The sequence below is a fragment of the Phodopus roborovskii genome, unplaced genomic scaffold (genome assembly GCF_943737965.1).
Source record: "Phodopus roborovskii unplaced genomic scaffold, PHOROB, whole genome shotgun sequence".
Lineage (NCBI taxonomy): Eukaryota > Metazoa > Chordata > Mammalia > Rodentia > Cricetidae > Phodopus > Phodopus roborovskii.
In genome coordinates this window covers 128,690-145,557 of record NW_026125345.1, presented here as the reverse complement: position 1 = coordinate 145,557, position 16,868 = coordinate 128,690, and the positions used below count along the sequence as shown (strand labels likewise).

At 33.9% G+C, this 16,868-nt stretch overlaps 1 protein-coding gene across 1 annotated transcript in view; it reads right to left on the bottom strand.

The window, feature by feature from the left end:
* Positions 1 to 16,868, bottom strand: part of LOC127214327 (transcription initiation factor TFIID subunit 4B) — a 59,195-nt gene that overhangs the window by 2,145 nt on the left and 40,182 nt on the right. The window contains exons 11-12 of the mRNA XM_051174730.1: positions 6,728 to 6,897; positions 2,773 to 2,903 (exon numbers count right to left, since the gene is read on the bottom strand). Coding sequence (XP_051030687.1) covers positions 2,773 to 2,903; positions 6,728 to 6,897 — 301 coding nt within the window. The remainder of the gene's footprint in view (positions 1 to 2,772; positions 2,904 to 6,727; positions 6,898 to 16,868) is intronic.

Below are 16,868 nucleotides of genomic sequence, written 5' to 3'. Positions count from 1 at the left end.
AAACAGGATTTAGAAAAAAAAAGCTAGACTAAATACTAGATTACTTCTACTTTTTTATTTACATTTCAGTTTATGACCTATGATTAATTAGAACATTATACCCAAGTAAAAGTAACTAACATCTACAATAGAAAAGATGGAGGTGGAATTTTGCTTTCAATAACTGTGGCTGTTTTTTTTTTTTAATAGTTTATGGAGTAGAATTTCCTTTATTGGACAGATAAAAATAAAACCCAAGAGATAGAAGGACTAGACCAAACCTTTGATACAAATACTATTATTATAATTAAAGTTTGTAAATAATGGTGAATTTTGAAGTAAATTCAAATGTAATTAAGTGGTTATTATTTCTTCTTAAAGACGGATAATTTTGTCTTTCTATATAACATTCAGACAGCAATACTAGCTATCCTAAAGAATGAATGTTTGGTAAAGGGTGCAGTATAAATCAATAGTAAATGTGTAACACAGTGGTTCTCAACCTGTAGGTCATGACCCCTTGGGGGATGCTGAACAACCCTTTCATAGAGGTTGCATATCAGATATCTTATATATCAGCTATTTACATTACAATTCATAACAGCAAAATTACAGTTATGAAGTAGCAATGAAAATAATTTTATGTTGAGGTTAACCCAATATGAGGAACCATTATGAAAGTTGAAAGAGAGCTACCATATAACAGAAAGTTAAGAAGGTATTTATCCTTAAGCTAAATGATTAAGGTCTTCCAGGAAGGGTAAGCACTACCCATTTTCCTTCAACTACCAAATCCTATTAACACATGCAATTAATTGATACAAAGAAAGTCTACCTGAACTTTATAACAAGAAAGTTTTGAATGGCACAATGAATGAAATCTTTGGGGGTACTTCCCTGGAGTTAGAAGCTAGGGTCCAGAGCAGGGCAAGGCTGTATCTCATGCTGACAGTCAAACTTGATAATGTGTAAGATTCAGGCATGAGAGGATCACAGAGTAAAAAAAGGTCTGTATACAAGGCTGGACTTCCTGAAAAGATGCCAGGAGAGGCAGTGGACACCCTAGGATTGCAGGATTGGTCATGGAGAGAGGCTATAACACATAGTAAGGTCAGAGTCCCAGAACCATACAATGACAACAAAAGACAGCAGCAGCTGTGGAGCAGAACAGGCCTGAGACTACATGACAAACTAGATGTGCTGTGAATGGCAGAGTTGGAGAAATTGAAAGCCTTTGGAGCCCAGAAGACTGTGAGTACCAGATGTCACACATTGAGCTGTTCATACTTAGGGATGTGGCTTTGCTTTGATTTTAACTGTGCTCTGGAAAGTATGTCATTTATCTTTTCATTTTATAGGAGCCTACAGTTGAGTTTTGGTACTTTTTAAAAGAAAAGTTAGACTTTTGAGTGATGGGCTTTTTAAAAGACTGGGCAACTTTTAAATCTGGAATGTTCTATGACTTGACTTAAGAACCATTCCAAGAGATGAAACCATATCGAAACATTGCTTGGGTGACCAAGAATCAGAGATTAGATAGCCCAGAGACCTAGAGTAAAACCAAATACTAGTGGTCCTTAAAATAAATAAATAAATAAATAAAAATAATAATAATGATGATGATGATGAAAAAAAGGCTCCTAATAATATTCTACTATACCCATAGATCAATGGCTTGCTCAGCCATCAGAGAAACCAAAAGTGCCTGGTTCTTTGTAATGACTAGGGAAGCCATTAGCTAGAATAACAGGGAAAACACAAGTAAGAATTAGAAAGAAAAGTGCAATTACCACCACCAACTGAACTGACATAAATAATAACCTACAAAAATGGACAAATTTCTATACTCACATAAAATGGAATATTGACACTGTTTTCTACAGCTTTTTATGATACTGATTCCATATTTAAGTCAGTCTGACAAATTCCCTCAAAAATTTTGAAAGTAAGGAGCTTCCCAAGTTCTACATGGAACAGAATGTAAGTAAGATGGTTTCTCCACCAAATTTACCAGGGTGACAGCAGCAGATAGTCTGGGTTTCCTTTAATTTATATGGCTGGGTATGAAGCTTTGACAATGAATGATCCTATTGTAAACTCAAAACTTCACAAAGTTACCTACTTACCAACATGTTGAAATCTACCACTCGACATTTTTTAATTTAAAAGAATTATCCCTTTTCATCCCATTATCTTTTCTTAAGATCCATAATCATTCAGTTATTTGCCTACCTCTGAAACTACAATTCAGAACTGATCTTACCCTAAAGGCCAAGAAGCAATAAAATCTACAATTCAAATATACTAAGTGCCTTTGTCTCAGTAACAGCAAGTCATTTTGTTACACCACTAGAAATTAGACAGGCTATTCTTTCACTTAGTCTTTCATAATAGCAGGCAAGAGTAGTAATGAATGACATTAGTATCAATACTTACTATCATCATGTAAGTAAGAGCCATGTAAGCAGAGTCCAGACCACACAACCAGTATTCCATCCTAACACAACCTCCTTCATAATCAAGAATAGAGGAGGAGCCTCAGTCAAAACAGGTGCATATCCCAATAGCAACAAAAAACCCTACTTTGGACACTATAAATTCTATTTTGATTTAATTTACTATGTAAGCATTTCCAAGTAGAGAAATTAAGGAAAATGTTTTCTTAACATGAAATATTAAGTCTCAATCACTCTTCTACAAATACATCCTGATATAAATACACCCTTGTCCATGAAACTACCTTTAACATTGCTCAGGAGATGAGAGTCTGTACTTCCTTAATATTTCCTTTACCTTGTAAACAGTCATTCGATGCTGAGCAATTGTAGTCAGTTTCTCTAGCAGGCCTCGCAATCTCTCCTGTGTTGCATGGGAGATCAAGTTCACAGCATCAGAGTTAAGTTCCGTAATGTTATGCTTTTTACCTGTATAGGCAGAGAAAATCCATTACATGTTTTAGTAGTGGCTTATAATTGAAATAATTAGCACAGCAGGTATTCAGTTCCCCCTGGAAGTCATACCCATTATGAATAAAGGTTTGGAGATTATGATTTTCCTGGTAAAGTCACAACTTCAAAGATCTTAGACATTACATTAATAAAACCTAGCCTGGAGCCTCAGAAAATATAGACATTGTTTCCCTTAGCCTCTAGAATCATTCTCCTTGCAAGGTCATTTATAGGACAAAGTTAATAAGAACACAAATCAAGTTTAGTGTTCAGGGAGGAAAATGGTAACTGCAGAAATTAGTGCTATATTCTGTTAATTTTAGTAATTAAAAAAATGGAAAGGCACATTTTACCCTGCTTGACACTGTTAACAATTCATGACATTTACTTCAGTGAACTGAAATTATAAATCTGTTCATTCCTTGTCTATAAAACATTCTTTTTGTCTGTTACCCATTATATTTTGCACTACTCATGTTTTCATAAATTAACCTATTCAATTATAGGATGAAATATGCACAAAACCTCATCATTTCACCATTAATTTCAATAACTTGTTTCTCTTATGAACAAACTGTTTCATACAGGTTGTAATGAGAAAGAAAGTTTTAGAAAAAGAATTTGAGTGATAAACAAGAGCAGTAGCTGACATATAAACAATCCTAACAGTATTCAAACTGTGTTTCATAAGACAATAGAACTGCCTGCATCAATAGATATACAAATGTAAAGATACAGGCAGTTAAGAAAATTAAGGTAGATGCATTTTTAAAGGCTAGTGTGGAGTTCTTTGTTGTGGTGGTGGTTTTTGTGGTATGTGTCTATTCATGTGTATGTGGAGTGCTAGGGATCCACTCCTCACTTTCCAGGCAAGTGTTTCATCCACTGAGCCATTTTCCCAGGCATGCATGCATGCATGCGCACGCACACACACACGTACATACACAGACACACGTATATCTTCACAGTAATTTAAAAATACTGTTTGATTTTTACATGCTAATTCATATAATACATACTCATTCCCATCAAAGGCTGAACGACAGCAAAAACATAATTATAACTCAAATATACTTTGACATTACCACAGAATAAATTTTAATTTAAAATATAGTCTAAGTAAACTAAGTAGGGAGATTTAAAATTATCCAACTTCTTTTAAACTAAGCCTTCAAACTATAATTCATTACTTTGTGGCAAAATTGACCTCATTTCCAATTTAAGACTTAAACAAAGGGAAAAGAAAAACACACTACAAAGTCACACTACTTTTAAACACAAAGCATAAACAATTAGTTGAACCTTCCATATAAGAAGCAGTAAATTTTCTAAACAATCAAATGGTTAAAATTATAACATGGGTTAGAGAGATGGTTTAGTAACTAAATGCTTGCTCACTGCTCTTACAGGACTGGAATTCAATTCCTTGTTTACTTGACAGTGAAGCACACACAATCTGTAACTCCAGCCACCTCCATGTGTATCAGCACTCACATGCAGATGGGCGGGCACACATGTGCACACACAAAATAAATATACATCACAATTAAAAATAGGGTAGGCAGTGGAAGTCAACTTATGATTAAATTAAATAAAATCAGCATTTAAGATCATTTCTTGGGGAAAAGGAATTTGAAAATAACTATGTACTTATAAAGAAGTAATTTATCTATTTAAAAATCTATAGTATAGAAGGCTCTGGAACTTGATTCGCAACAAAACAGGTAAAAATAGTAATTGGTATTTTTAAAATCTGTAATATTTTTATAGTATTAGAAATGAACAAGTATTAATAATTCCTAAGTATATACAACAGCAAATGTCCAAACATATCTTCACTAAGCTAAAACTATATGTAGGTTAATTCCCACTTTAAAACAAAGCCAACATAATTAAGGAGAGAGCTAGTTAGTACTTGCCTGCTTAATATTGACTTTATTGAACGTCTACAATTTAATTTAGGCAATTAGAGAAAAAAATGAATATTGAAATTAAGTCTAACCTGCACACAGGAACAACATTATGTCTAAAAAATTCATTTGGAAAATGTGTAATTTCTATTTTTAGGAATACCCTCAGTCGCTAACTTCTGTATGACAGAATTTTATTACAAGTAGAAAACATCTCTAGAAATAAATAAAACATTCATTCCTTGGCTGTTTCCTTTAAGGATAGTTTATGTTTCGAATTATGTGCATTGTTTGTATTTCATCATTAAGAACTGAAAACAGAGTTTCTCAAATCCTCCTAAACCAGGGTTGCCAAACTCTAGCCAGTAGGTCAAAATTCATCTCTTTCTAGGCACAAAGTTTTGTAAGAATCCAACCAATGGATGAAAAGTTTGTTTCTCCCCCAAAAAGGCATAAAGAAACTCTGTCCATGACTTGGTTGACAATCGGAGTATAGCCCTTTGGGAATAATCAATTGCAATGAATAAAGTCAGAGTAGATCACATAAGGATACAATATAAAGAACTGTGAAAGACCACCCTAGCCAGAGACCCTGATGAGCATCCAGATCTGACATTCCCACTCCATAACTGTGACAATAAGTATGTGTCACTGAAGCCTTCAAGGCTATGGTCTTTTGTTATACAAGCCAGAGGCCAATAAGATACAGTCCTGCTCATTTGTCCATATGTTGTTCATGTTTGCTTCCCACCTGGAAAAAAGTTGCTGATTACGATCTTAAGCTGTCATGAAACCTCAAGAAAATGATCATACAGGGATCAAAAGATGGTTCAGTAGTTAGCAGGAATACAAACTGCACTTGCAGAGGATTCAGATGGAGTTCCTAACGCCTTCACTGTAAAGCTTACAATCACCAGACACCTCTGACCACTGTAGGCATCCCCACTATTAATAAAAATAGTACTAAATTTTTTTTAAAAATATATCATTTAATAAAGACTTAAACCAAACGGATTAAAAACTGTGGAAGGGAAAGAATTCAGCCAATGCTCTGCATCACTATAGGCAAACTGATGATAGCATTTTCTCAATAGAGATTTCTCTATTGTCTGACAAAAACCTAGCCAGGAGAAACTATTAATAATTATAATTGCTCACAAAGGATAACATGGCCTTAATTTAAATTACAATATAAAAGTGCTCAACATACAATAGCTAAAATACTCATTTATTATGAAGTAGACCAAATACGGTATAATTCATTTAAAAAAATCTCTAATCTATCTCACTGCATTTAATATGGGGTCTTACAGTCTTTCACATGACATTGAATCTGGCTCCAAATAATAAGAGTACATACATTCTCCTCTATTTTTTTTTTTTTTTTAATTCAATGGAGTCACCTAAACCCTGTACCTAGAAAAAAAAAAAATCTTAATATTCTAGCTCAATTTTCTTCAGGAGTAAGAGTGAAATTAAATTTTAGGGTTGATACAAGGAAAAAATTGGTTCTCATTAGGTATTCCTACAATTTACAAATACAACATTTATTATAAACTTTCATTTGTGTGTATATATATACATTACTAAGGACCAACAAGGAACATGATTTAAAAAAAAAAAAAACAGCACACATAAAGTATTTGTGAAAAATATGTATCTCTATTATTCAATCATATAAATAAAAAAAAACATTAACTTACTATTATCTACCACAGAAACAAAAGATTAAAGTATTATAAAATAATATGTTTCATTCTGTAATACTCAGGAAATCTCAGAATATTTCTAGAGCCTTACCTAATCCTTAGAGTTTGGCCATGTCTTCATGATAACAATTCCCCTCAACAAACATTCCTATCAGGTCAATAATCATGGTTCTATACTTACCAATGTCTAAAATTCTCTTTTGTAGAGCTCCAATGAAAAGAAATGGTTCTTCTTTACACGACTGAATGAGTGTGCCAACAAATTCAGAATGTGTTGCTAAGATGCAGGCGTTTTCTTCATCAAGGTTGACTTCTGCCATGCAAGTCACATCATTGATGTCATCTTCACCTCTAAAGGGACAAAAGTTAGTTTGCCTGTGTGCATGCACGGGCACAAAGAAATATATGTCTTAGCCAAGTATGGCAGTGCCCACTGTAATCCCACTATTTGGGAAGTTGAGGCAGGAGAAACAGGAATTAAAGGTCTTAAAGGTCATCCTTGGCTACACAGCATGGAAAAAACAAAAACAGACCTTTCTTATAAATAATATTACTTTATTAAGCTTATTCAATGAAGTGAACTGAAGAATGCTATCTTTTCTCCTTAAGCTTTTAAAATTAAACTGGCCATCACTAAGCAGAAGAGCAAGCTTCCTGGAAGAGAAATCAGAACCTGCTGTGTGTTCCAGAAATTATCATTTCCTCTCTGGTAAGTGAGACACACCAAGAAGGATTAGACTTACTCCAGTCATCCACAAATCCTCTACAATGAAAGACTAGGAAATGAAGACGGACTCTTTGCTTTCATCCAGGATTGTTAAAAGCCCTTCAAGATTTCCCCTGTGAACTCCACTATTCCATTTAATAGCAGCAGAAAAACTCAATCGTTTAAAAAATAAATAAATAAAATAAACATTCCACATAAAGTCTCTTAACTATTTATCTGCCTAGCTATTCTGAAATTAAAATTTTAAATTAATTTTTTCATGATTCATATTTTTTGCATACTTCCTCTATACCAAATGAATATACTAAAACACACTCTCAAAGCAATTGGCTACAAAGGGACTATGTTTAAAGTATAAATAAAACTACACACATTCACATACATACACATAAAAACAAACATGAAATAGGTTTGGGCTTCTTGTTTTACACCAGTAAAGTTAATTTCATAAGATTGCTTTTTGTCTATAGTACCAACAAGAGGACATGTATCTACGAGAAGAAATAAATTCCCTCTAAAAATCCTTTTCACCATATGTAATAACAGTCTAGCTACTGATTGTGATTCACATACTAATTATACAAAAGTGATTATTATATTAAAACATATTCCATAAAAAGATGGGCAAATGGGACATCATGAGTCTGTGTCAAATTGATTTAAATTATATATTCCCCCAGTGATGATGCATTTGTATAGAGAATAAATTATAATTGTCAAACACTCAAGAAATGAAGGCTCTTGGTGTACACTTTAAAGGTAAGGAAGTAAAAAATGCCCAAGCAAACATAGAAAAGTACTCAATGAAAGAAAGATGCCAGACACACAGCCTAGAGAAAGAACAACAGCGCTGTCACCATGCAGCCCACTAACAGCTAACATTTAAAGATGTGTCTGTACTAAGAGAAAGAAAGAGAACAAATTACTATCTTAAACTAGTAATGAAACATTCATAAGAATGGCTCCAAAAGTCAACTTCCAATTGATATAAATCAAGTGGAATGCCCATATTTATATACCTAAACACAAAACATGAAAATGGCAAAAATAATTACCTAAAGAAGGATCAGATTCTAAGTTAAAAATAGTCTAAAATGGCAAAAATAATTACCTAAAGAAGGATCAGATTCTAAGTTAAAAATAGTCTTTTAAAAAGGCCTAAGTAAAATACTTCAAAACAGTGTCCCTTGGTACTAAATTAAGAGTAAGTAGGAGTAATGGGTTTCTCTGTTCTACTGTATGGTAAAGTGACTACAGAAAACATAATAACTACATGCTGCAAAACAAAACAAAACCACATGAATCTTGAATGTTTTCACCAAAAAGAAATGCCAATTATTAAGACTGAATACATTAGTCTGATTTGAACATTATACAATGTATGTGTGTATGTATTAAAACTAATAGTATCCATAAAGGTGGAATGTTATAGATCAAGTCCCAATGTTCTGAGGAACCACCATATTGATTTCCAAATTGGCTATACAAGTTTGTATTCCCACCAATGAAAGAGTGTCACTTGTGTTTTTGATCTTAAGAGTTCTGACAGGTTTAACATTCAACTAATCTACCTCAAGAGCCAGCTATATACAACACTCCTAGGCATAAACCCAAAGGACACCCCCATCCAACCACAAGCACATGTAATAGAATATTAAGATGCGTGACTTTTGTTTATACTGCCATTTATTTAACTCGGTGAAGCTGTGATTCTTTGCCTGTCTAAAACACTGATGGTCTAATAAAGAGCTGAATGGTAGCCAATAGTGAGGCAGGAGCAAGGATAGGCAGGGCTGGCAGGCAGAGAATATAAACAGAAGAAGAAATGAAAAAAAGAACAATAGAACAAGGAGAGGAGGGTGTCAGAGGCCAGCCACCCAGCCAGTCACAGGGTAAGAAGGAAAGAGGAAAAGGAAGTGGGACAATTTAAAATAAGAAAAGCTAGCTAGAAAACAAGCCAAGCTAAGGCTGAGCATTCATAAGTTAAAATAAGCCTCCTTGTGATTTATTTGGGAACTAAGCGGTGGACCCCTCAAAAAGACAAAATAAATTCCCTCTGAGTGCATCACACTACATGGACACTTGCTTAACTATGCTCGTAGCAGCTTTATTCATAATAACCAGACTGAAACAATCTAGGTGTCCCTCAACCAAAGAATGGATAAAGAAAATGTACATCTACACAATGCAGCTTTACTCAGCAGTTAAAGGGGAAAAAAAAAAAAAAAAAATCTAAAAGCAAACCACAAAATGACATCCTGAAACATGCAGGCCATGGATGGAACGAGAAAAAAAATCCATCCCAAGTGAGGTAACCCAGATCCAGAAAGACAAACATGGTATGTACTCAATCATAAGTGGACATTAATAAGCTGTAAAGTAAAGGATAAAAATGCTGCAATCCATAGGCCTAGAGAGGCTAAGGAAAGCTCAAGGGGAATGGATGGATCTCTCTGGGCAGAGGGAATAGAATAACTTTCACAGGTGAACTGTGGACAGTTGGGATAAGCACTGAGATCATAATCCACACAGAACATTATACAGACTAATCAGGTTGTGTTTATGTATTTAGGTATGTGTGCATGTATGTATAATAACAAAGAAAAGGTGTCCATTATTTTGAGATAGTACAAGGTTGGGGTGTGTGTGGGGGGGAAGGTCTGGAAAAAGGAAAGGAGATAACTGATGAATTATAATGTAAAATAATAAAAATCATAAGCAAATTAAAAGTTTATGCAGCTGGAGAAACGGTTCTGTGGTAAGCGGACTTGCTGCTCTCGAAAAGGACCAAGGTGTAGTTACCAGCATATGGCAGCTTATAACTGCCTCTGGTCAAGGTCCAGGTTTTTGTACATGTCAGTGGACACTGTATGTATGTGTTACACTGACTTAGATGAAGACAAAATAGTCAATGTGAAAAAAATAAAATAAATGCATCTTTAAAAACAAATAAAAGCTATTACATAGAAACAATTATGAGTGGATGATCATAAATGAGATTTGTTTCAGACCAATGTAAATAGTATCTTGCTTTTCTGTGCACAGCTCCAATTGGGAATTCAAACAGGCTTTAGAGATCAGTTCCAGGCCTATGTATTACAAGTTCAAAACCAGCACTAGAATTTAATTAAAAGAGCAGCTTTACCCAACAAATAATCAAGAAAGTGACTACCCAATAATTACCTTTTGCCCACTTTGTCCCAACCTAACCACAATTTCTTCTGGTACAGCTAAGAGTGGGCATTGCCACAGGAGCTGGGAGGATCTCCAATGAAAAGAGAATTTAGAAGTTCCTCAAGGACAGGGGGCACACAGGAGGGAAGCAAAGGCAGCACTGGCAGGAGCACTGTCAATAAAAGCAAGACAGACGAGGACAAACTTAAGGCTATCATGTTCAGGAATGCCTGTGATCCTGCTTTGGGTTTATTTCATTTTAAAGGTAAAAAGTGAATGCCATTGAGCCAAGTCTCAGTGTAATGCAGGGTCTTCTAGTGAAGGTATCATGTCATATGGTCTATTATTTTTAAAAGATACTCAGAAAATTTAGTACTTCAGTAGAAAAACCTTGAAGTGTCTGTGGAGTAGCACATCATACACTTTAGGTACTACTCATCTGTCATGTATTCTGTTTTTGAAACTCCTCTAATTGATTTGTTTTTGATAAAGTTAAATACTTCTCAATGTTTACTTCCTTCAGTTGCCCTAGTATTAAGCTCCTGCAGTAGCACTAGACTAATTTTTCTGAGAAGGTAGAAAGGCATTCTTTTCCTGCTCATGTCTACATAAGGACCCTGGTTCCCCTCTCATCCTCTACCAATATCAACAACTCCTCTTGATTCCAGCCTCTGTTGGAGTCCTAATTCTTGTCTAATCTTCAATTTGCCTTGCTCTCTTATTTTTCAGCCAAAGTCTGATCTATATGCAAGGTCAACTTCAATTACATATTTTTAAAACATATGCTCGATTTGTCTTTAAACATTTCAATTACTACTGAGAACATACTTTTGTCCATTACAATAGATCCTGCTATAGTATCTAATCTAATGTTCAATGTATTTGCTTAAATTTACAACAAAACTATCCTTATTGACCATATTACTAACAAAGCAGTATATAACTTGCATGTAGATATTTAAAGAATTATGTGCCTTATAATAATGTACTGGTTGCCTAGAACAATATAATGAGCAGAGACAAATAAAAATTCCAGTTCTGAATCACTTTGCCTACCTTATTATCTATCCTGACTATTCCAATTACTAAGTAAACTAAACCTTAACTTCTCAGAACCCGTATTTTCATAAAGGTGTAGATAGAATACTAGTCCCTGCCCTCAGATTGAGGACTAAAGAGGGAATTTATATTATACGAACAGGGAATCCACATGCTTCTTACAAGTAAACTATGAGCTTCCTAAACTGAAAATACTTTTAATATGCCAAACATTACAGGTTAGCTTAGCCTCCTGTAAACAGTTCAGAACACTTTGACAGGCAAAGTACACAACAGCAAAAAGATAACAAAATGAGAGGAAAAGGAGACAGGGGTGGGGTGTGGGGGTGGAGGAGGTTACAGAAAGACATATAAATAGGTTCTGGGCTAGCCCCCCGACAATGGAACAAAATCATGAATGGGTCTCACTTTTCCTACTACATAACCTTTTGAGTTTTATGCAAAGTAGTATGAAAAATTCTTTATATATAAGTCAAATAATCTTTTTAACTACTAACAAAACAACAAAATAAGCAAGGTATCATTAATACACACCTAGTCTCAGCCACTTAGCATCTTGCCTGTGAAGTTGGCCTTCCAAGTTCTTTCCCCCAATAGTCAATTTGCTAAACTATAACATGTTTATAAGCACATAAACTTGTTCATTTCTCTATGTGTATTTATATTTAAATTAACTTAAATATAGAGAGAAATTAACGTACTAAAGTATTCTCAGAATTTAATGCTTTTAAAATTTATGTATATATATATATATATATGAGTATTTTGTCTGCATAAACATACATACATACATATATACCACATGAGTGCCTGGTTCCAGTGGAAGCCAGAGAGAGTGCTGGGTCTTCTGGAATTGGAGCTGTGACCCTTATCAAATGCTGGAAACTGAATCCGAGTCCTCTGCAGAAACAAGTATTCTTTAACTACAGAGTCATCTCTCTAGCCAACTAATATTTTTAGGATTAGCTAGAAAGTAAATTTAAAATGAAGGTCACATAATCAAAAACATCATATACAGCACTCAGGGTTTCTATTCAGTATAATAAAAACCAGAAATCTAAGGGGTTTTTAGTTAAATGATGTTAAAATTTTTAAAGACTAATATCTAAAAATGTGTGTGTGTGTGCGTGCGCGCGCGTGTGTGTGTGTATGTGTGTAAGAGAAACAGAGATGGGAGGCACACATAAGGTCAACGAACAACTGTGCAAAGTCATTTCTTCCTTCTACCTTTACTAGTGCTCCTGTGAGTAAATTCAGGTCATCAGGCGTCCATGGCAAACACTTTACCAACCTCATCTTTAGTCCTGTTATTCCTGAAAAAGCATACCTGCATGATATGAACTAAACATAGAAATGAACCAAGCTATAAAAATGTGTAGTACTGGTCCTAGAGCTAGAAGCAAAGTTTTTAGCCTCTGCCCTACAATTGTCAGATGACTCTTCCCATCTCTACTTACTTATCAGTTGCCCTCTCTGAGAAACAAAGATGAAACCATACCTGCATCATGTATTCTTGAATGAAAGCCATATTAGAAGTTAAAACTGTATTAGGAACTAAGCATATATATAATTTTAAGGATAAAATAATAAGCCTATCATAGTGTGATCATCATTAAGGCTTTTCGTCAGTTTGTTATGGTCTTTAGCACAAAAATAATTTTTCCTGAACATCATTTACTGTGATAAACTATGTTTGCAATATAAATTATATTAGTTTCATGTATTGTCTGTACTTGCTTTCTGAAAGCAAGACTGGACCCCTAATCTCAGACTCAAGCCGGTTTGTCACCAGTGTTCTCAAGATCCTTTGATAGGGCAGACTGACTCCCTCATCTATGACAAGAAAAAAGGAACACAACAGCCAAGGCATTAAAAACACTGTACCCCAGAGAAAGCTAGAAGGTAAACTATTTTTAATGATGGTTACAATGTGTTGTCCAATGCTATAAAAATCCCTGAAGTGGAATGAGAAACTGGAAGCTCATTCAAGGACAGAACTCTCTGTTCTGCCTAGGACTCTCAATTGGTTACCCCAGCACCACTGTTTTATCAGGGTTTCGCTAGTCACTTCTGCTGAATGCTGCAAATACCTGATTTGATGTTGGTATTTAGCTGCTACTTACTATTTGTTCTTGTAATTGCTGTATATATAATAAATTCACTCACTCAAAAATCAAATGTATGGCAATTGTAGAATTTTTTTCTTTTTTTTAAACAGAATAGTGTTTAATAGCTTTAGAACGGCTTCACAGTCTCATTCCAAGTCACCATATGTAGTGCCCTGTGGCATGTCAGGAATCTAGCTTCCATCTTTTAGTTGGATTTTAATATGCCTAATCTAAAGTGGGCTTAGCTAACATGCATGTGTTTTCCCTGCTGCCTTACTGTTTTCTCTCTTTAAAATAAAAATCACTATCCTGAAATGATTAAATATTATATCAGCAGCACAACACACAAAAGATGCATATGTTTAAACACACTTAAAAATTTTAGAGAACTTGATTACTCTTGTAATATCGAGAAACAGAGAATGAGATTTAGCAGTAATACAAGACATGAAACACCATTATTACCTTGCTCTAGATGAAACCTGAATCTCTGGTGCCCTCTGGTGTTTTAAACACTATACAACATCTAATAATCACCAAGAAGCTAAATACAAACTAGAATTTTCTAGGGAAAGTCACAAATCCACAAAGCAATTTAGATTAACCAGATATCTCTGACTACCCTGTATTGCTAAATCCCATCTGGCTTAGTTAAGACAAGACCCAATGTCATATACTACTGGTCTATTTTTTAGTTTCATTTGGAATAAAGTAGCACATATTTCTTAAAACATACTGTAATAATGTAAATTTACATGTGATCCAAATTACTAGAAAGCATTTTGAAAGTAAAGCTTAGTGCAAAAATAAGACATCTGATTTAAAAAAAAAAAAAAAAAGACACCAAAAATAAAACACTGAAGAAAATGCAACCTCTTCAGCAAATGGTGCTAGGAAAACTGATATATCAAAAAAAAAAAAAAAAAAAAAAAATAGAAAGTTATCCTACCTCTCACAATCTAAGAAAATTAACTTAAAATGAATTGAATTCTTAAGACTTGAAATTCTGAAACTATTAGAGGAAAAATGTAGGGGGAACAATCAGAAAATAATATAATGGGGCCTCATGAAATTAAAACGTTTCTGCACAGAAAAGGAGCGAGTTAACAGGTAAGCACACAACCTAGAGAATGAGAGAAAAATCTTTACTGGATAGGTATCTGACAGAGTATTAAAACCTAGAACATACAAACACTAAAGAAAAAGAAATCAAATAGCCCAATAAATAAATTTGCTTATTATGAAATAAAAAGACACTTCTCAAAAGATGAAAAGTAAATTAAGACTACATTAACATTCAACAACACCCAATCAAAATAAGAGTCAAGAACTAAATAAAAAACGTTGGCAAAGATGTGAATAGAAGGAAAACTTTAGAAAGGGTACTGAAATGGAAGAAAATGGAGCTACTCAGAGAAACTGTCTCAAAAATAAAATAAAATAAAATAAATTTAAAAAGGTATCTAGAAATAGGTAAGAATATAAACACTCCTAATTTTCAAGCAAACACACACACAAGCAATAATATTGTAAATGTTCATAGATAATAAATGAGAAGGAAATACACAGAAAGATAAATAAACAAATCAGTAAATTAGATAAATACCTGAGAGACAACACAGATGTTTGAAGACGAAACTTTATAATGACTGGCTAGGTGAACTCTCTCTAAAGGATTGTGAAATGTACAAGTCTATGTATGAAGATGAGAGGCAGCTTTCAGCATATTTCATGACTATAACTACTATGGGATCACAATTTCAAACCTAGAAACTCTTAATATCAAAACTCTTGAGTGTTTTCCCTGAATATGGGAAATAACTTTGCAAATTACTTATGTAACTCTAAACAGGTTTCATTCTATCTCCAAAACAAATCTAATAAATATAACCATGGATCTAAGTGGGAAATCCTATACATAACAAAAAGTCAGTATTTTCTCAAATTAACATAACCAAATGATCTCAATATATTGTTTTCATGGAACTTTGAAGCTGATCCTAAAATTCATGTTTAAGAGGAAAAAAGACAAATACCAGGATACTTTTGATTTTAAAAAAAAAAAAATTATCACAGTAAGGGAATTTATTTTTCTTAAAAAAGACACAGTGAAATTAGCTATAACAATAACAATAAGAGGGCCCATAACGTAAAGGTATTTTCTGCCCTACAATATAAGCCTAGCCACCTAAATTCAAATCCCAAAACCCATGTAAAGGTGAAAGGCTAAAATCAATTCTACAAAGTTGTCTTCTAGCCTCAATATACATGCTATTGCACACACACACACACACACACACACACACACACACACAATATTTTTTAATTGAAAACATCCAAATAGTAATATAAAAATAAAATTAAATAGTATTAATTGAAATGTGCCCACACATAACACAAATTTATGACAATGATGGCATTTCTAATCAAAAAGGTAAAGCACTCCTAGTAACTAATGTTGAGAACAAAAATCCATTGGGAAAAGTTACTATCAAGAACTAAAGATGTAAAAGTAAATGCATCTATGTGAAATAGGTCTGTATAAATAATACCCAACAAAACACAGAAGTGCATCAGTAGGAGTTCATAATAGGGAGGATGTTTTGGAATTCAAAAGTCACAACATGATTTTAAAATTAAAAAAAAAAAACCACTAGAAAGTTAAAGCTGAAAGATCAAGGGAAATGTATAACAAACAATAATATATTACTGTTCACTGCATACACATAAATGTGGAAATAAGCAACCAAAACAAAACTGAGCAAAGTCATTATCTAGAAACCTCCCATTCTTACAGTTCTGCATGCAGGTGAACTAAATTTACTGAAGAGCAATTATACAACATTAGAATCATATCGGGTTGGACTAAATCATTGGAGTCACAGAATCTGTCAAAAAAATTTTTTAAAGCACCATGAAACCAGCAATGTGCACATCCTGAAGGAAGAACAGCCTTACAGGCAATTCCCTGCGGCTAACACAAATCTCTGGCACAGTAGGAAGAAGTATCTTGAGCTGTCTAGATGAGAACTGGGAAAACTGGTCTCCAGTCATCTCTAGTTTCTATCACAATAATAAATCTTCTATGGAATTAAGAAAACTGAATTTAGATCCTCAGGTCAATTCTGACTTACCCATACACTAAAGTTAAAATTTCAACTACAGTTTTCATTTCTAAATGTCCCAACTTATTATTTTTCTGATCTTTATATTCACTTTCGTTTGTTTGTTTTCAATATAAAGTTTCTCTGTGT